Consider the following 4,389-nt stretch of genomic DNA (forward strand, 5'->3'; position numbering starts at 1 on the left):
GTGTGTGTTGGCCTACGTCATTCCCCCTACTTCGCTGTCGTACTACTAACGCACAGCGGCGCCGGCTAGATTTCTCCTACAGCTGCGAGTGTGTTCAACGGTGGACGAGCGTACGGGTATTGGTGTGTGTTACGGGGTGGTTTCCAATCTCATTCACAATGTGAGACGGTACGGGCTATCGAATTGTGCCGTATGTCTCATGCGCATGGACAATCACAACGAAAACATGCAAGCTTGGTACTTACAGTAACTCTACCATGGTTTTACGAGCGGGTTGGGCGGATGTGGGTGGATTGCGCGGAGACGCGCGACGTCGGTGGGCACACGGAGTGATCTTTGGCCTACTCCGGCCCGGGTTGAATGCGCGATCCGACGGTTCGCGCTTAATCCGACCTCCACTGGAAACGTGGGCTTACGCGTGAACGCGGCACATGCGCTCGAGCGTCCTACGGAACAATGGCTTGTTGGCAGTTGGCGTTGTTCTCCGACGCGGCAAATGATGGCGGCCTGCCTGTCTAGGGCGCGTTTCTGGACGCGACGCGACCCTCTTCCGGCCACGTGTGCCCCGGGAATCCTTCGCAATCTGAACGTGGGGTCAAGAGCGGTTTCTAACGGCTGGTGGTCCAGAAGTTCCTCGGAACATCTTCCAGAAGTTCCTCGGGAATTCTTCCAGAAGTTCCTCGGGAATTTCTGTAACTATTCCCGATGAAATTCTGGAAGAATTTCCGCGTAACTTCTGGAAGAATGCCCGAAGAACTTCTGGAAGAATTCCTGAGGAACTTCTGGAAGAATTCCCGAGGAACTTCTGGAAGAATTCCCGAGGAACTTCTGGAAGAATTCCCGAGGAACTTCTGGAAGAATTCCCGAGGAACTTCTGGAAGAATTCCCGAGGAACTTCTGGGAAATTCCGAGGAACTTTTTGAGGAATTCTCGGAGAACTTCTGGAGGCTTATTCCGGGAAAATCCTGAAGGAATTCCTGTGAAACTCCTGGAGGCATTCCCGGAAACTCCTCGAAAATTCCCGAGAAACTTTTGGAGGAATTTCAGGGAAGAATGAATCTCAAGAGCTCCTGGAAGAAGGGCTTCAATAGCCAAAGCGGTATGTTCAGCTAGACCATGCTGAGGTTGACGACGAATGACGACTGAATGAATTCCAGAAATGATTCTTTCCAGGATCATTAAGATTTTCAGTAGAATTTCCATAGGAATCCCAAAATGCATAGATGTAGAAATCCCTTTAGTATTTTTTAAAGTTATCCCGAAAAGAACTCCTTCCAGAAGTTACTGTTTATATGGCATCCCATTAAAACTCCTGGATGAATACCAGAAGGAACTCTTTAAAGTAGGACAGGATAAACTCCTGGAAGAATCCCTAAAACACTAAGAAAATTCATGATGTATCAACGTCTAAGAAAACATTTTTGCTCGTACTTACACTTAATATATATTTTAACTAGCTGTAATAACAGATCAGTTCTTACTCCTACATATTGGAACTTTTACAGTTTATTAGTTTAACATTTTATTGTATTGTTAATGTATGAATGCAAAACACAATACATATCTATTTCATAAACCATTGATCAAACTACCGGATCCTCTACTTTACTTCTTCCAAATGCCATCACAAATTCTCCTTTCCAATCCAGCACCCCGCAAATCTGCTTTAAGTCCTTCCTATACACTATAAAATCACCTTCCTATTTTGTGATCCGGAAGCATGGACCGAATCGTGCGTCCAATCAGCACTAAATGATCATACTGTGGACACTCATTTGCTTGGATCACCAGCTGTAAATCGCATCCTTCCTCCAGCGCGTAGTTTCTGCATCTTTGGCCATAGGGTGTTTTTCACTAGGATCTCATTGGCTGGAGACGATTCCAGTTTGGATGGGATGAAGTAGTGCTCAGGATATATGTCTTGCTACCGCCTCTTCCAGACAGTCCACGGTGGCAGAGAGGAATCAATCGGTGTGACTGAAAGATGAAATGTGATTTATGAGTTTTTGAACAACAACTAACGCTTTTTTTTAATTGGTAAAGGGAGGCAAAATACTTACTCTTCAAAATTTCCTCCCATCCCGGATCATTTCTGATTCTACACAGCTACCGGAGACAAATCGCATCGACATCTCTCTGCGTGTCGTAGCCTCCGCGGTGTCCACCGCCATCCCCGCGATCGCTATTTTCTCCACCACGATTTCGACCACCGCCGGGGCCACTTCCCAAAGGTCCCGAACCAGAATGACGGTAACTGAACTCCAACTCTAAAGTCCTGGTCTGTTTATTGGTCAGCTTATTCTTACTCTTGCCGTGGGCCGAAGCTCGATGCGCCCGCAGATTATTTCCGATCGGAACACCGCCGTAAACTATTCCTGCTCGCTCGCTCGATTCATTGTCACCGTAGAAGTAGTTGGTCCCATCGGCATCGCAAAAGTGGCAAAATAAGTGCATCTTCCGCAGATGCCGAAACAGTTCGTCCTTGTCCAGGAACAATTTGTCGCAGTACTCGCAAAGCGGATGGCCCCGATGGCCGACGATGTCCGGATTGCCGATCCGCCGGTGGATGGCCATGCTCCTGCAGGATGTCGAGCTTGAAGAAGTTCTTCTCGTCGCACCTGGGACACTTATTGTCCAGTAGCTCAAAAAACGCCTGCTGCACCTCTCCGTCCGTCCGATACTGCTTATCGTACAACTCAAACTGATTCTTCACGTCCAGCTCCCGATACGGGGCCAGCGTCTTCGAGATTACCTTGGCCAAATCCCGCCGACAGATGGGACAATCGTTCTGCCGACACAGCACCCGAATCCGGGTAAAACACTCGAAGTACACAGATGGTCGCACTGGCGTAGAACTGGATCGGCTTGAAGCAGACCACGCAAACGGTTCCGACGACGAGCAATGCTTGACGTTGTTGCTTCCGGTGCTACTGTTGAGGGTACTTCCACTACTGCCAGCGCTGCTGGTGCTACTGTTGTATTTGTATTTGCTAGCCCGCAGGATCTGGCAGGATCCTATGCAAGCCGACACGAAACCAAAAAAAATAATCCGAATTTGTTTGTAAACAAACATTTCGTCGATTATTTTCTTCTTCTTCTTCTGTTTCTGCTCTCAAGCTCGATTGTCAAAATTACTTTGGTAATTAGAGGATTTTTTACTTGGCTGCTTTCCGTTCCAGGTGCATACCAAGCTTAAACCAAAAAAAAACACTTGAGAACCTCTGCGATATTCAAAAAAATGTCAAATCTGTTATTCTATATGCCCCTTGCACAAAAATGCTTAGAAAAGAGAACAAAACTGAAATGTAACAACGCCAAATCCAGGAGAATGATTAGAGTAAAGAAAAAGTGGAGCGGGAGGAAGCAAAGAGGATTTCGGAGGAGAAGATTTGGAGAGGAAGAGGAGATAGGGAGAAGATGAGAGTTGGAGAAGATCATTAAAGTCCGGGATGAGGAAGGAACCACATGTTTTCTTCGAAGTGGAAGGATTCGAGAGGTGTTCGGGAAAACCGGGTGAACAAATAGAGGATAGTTTGTCCTACGGTCGGAAAAAGTGAATTTTGGAGCAAATGTCCGGATTAAAGTGCCTCCGCCAGTTCATATAGTGCTACCGTCACTTCAAAGTGTCAACGGGTGTTCTAGGTGCTTCCAAGACCCCACAGAACCGAGAAAGCTTACCGAACCAACCCCCCCCCCCCCCCCCCCCCCCTTTTGTCAAAAAGGGTCAAACCTCCAGTGCCATAGGTCGTTAATTTCGGCTCTGCGACCAACGTGAAAGTTTCCCTCCGTGCATCATGAAACCACGGTGTACATCTCGAAGAAGCCGCTGGGCGCCGCGAAGATCCCCGGCCAACGGTCCCCTGAATTCGACCGCCGATGTGGAACCCAGCGGACCCTCCGTCAGCAAGCTACGTCCATCTCTCTCTACGCTCTCCGCAGCCGGTATTCATCCCCACGACGCCGAGCACGTGCTGGTACATCAGGTAGGCAGTCAGCTCCTCCTTTCTTCCCCCGCAACAACAACGGGCCCCAACGAACACAATTTTGTAAACTAACCCACACAATTATAGAATATAGTAGTAGTATAGTTAAAATGTACGCACTTCTGTTCCCTTAAATCAAAAGAGTAAAACCCCCAAAAGTTTATTTGGCCTTTCCCTCGTTAGCTTCGATTTTGAGTTGGCAGGTAAGTGTAGGGTGGTCCAGTCCTTCCCCGGTCAATGCCGACCCTGAGGAGCTAAGAAGGTGAGCTGGCCTGGGCGTTCGGACGCCGATACCACAGGATGTGTGGAGCGTCCAAGGGTTGTAACAAACTGTAATAGTTATCAAAATAGATGCCTGTTAAGTGGAGAAATTTGATTATTTGTTAATTTATGCTACTTCCATGAT

The 4,389-nt window shown here is 47.7% G+C and overlaps 1 protein-coding gene across 1 annotated transcript; it reads right to left on the bottom strand.

Annotated features, from left to right (window-relative positions):
- Nucleotides 1–900: 900 nt before the first annotated feature.
- LOC109419343 (E3 ubiquitin-protein ligase ZNF598-like) lies at nt 901–3,882 on the bottom strand. The gene is made up of 2 exons (XM_019693580.3): nt 2,061–3,882; nt 901–1,977 (listed from the first exon to the last, which is right to left on the bottom strand). The coding sequence occupies exon 1, from the start codon at nt 3,071–3,073 to the stop codon at nt 2,399–2,401; it is 675 nt and encodes a 224-aa protein (XP_019549125.3). The 5' UTR covers nt 3,074–3,882; the 3' UTR covers nt 901–1,977; nt 2,061–2,398.
- Between the last annotated feature and the right edge of the window lie 507 nt (nt 3,883–4,389).

Source organism: Aedes albopictus, chromosome 1 (assembly GCF_035046485.1).
Source record: "Aedes albopictus strain Foshan chromosome 1, AalbF5, whole genome shotgun sequence".
NCBI classification, from domain to species: domain Eukaryota; kingdom Metazoa; phylum Arthropoda; class Insecta; order Diptera; family Culicidae; genus Aedes; species Aedes albopictus.

Bases quoted from the DNA above. Each gene is read 5' to 3' on its own strand.
- LOC109419343 (XM_019693580.3), bottom strand. From the start codon at position 3,073: ATGTTTGTTTACAAACAAATTCGGATTATTTTTTTTGGTTTCGTGTCG.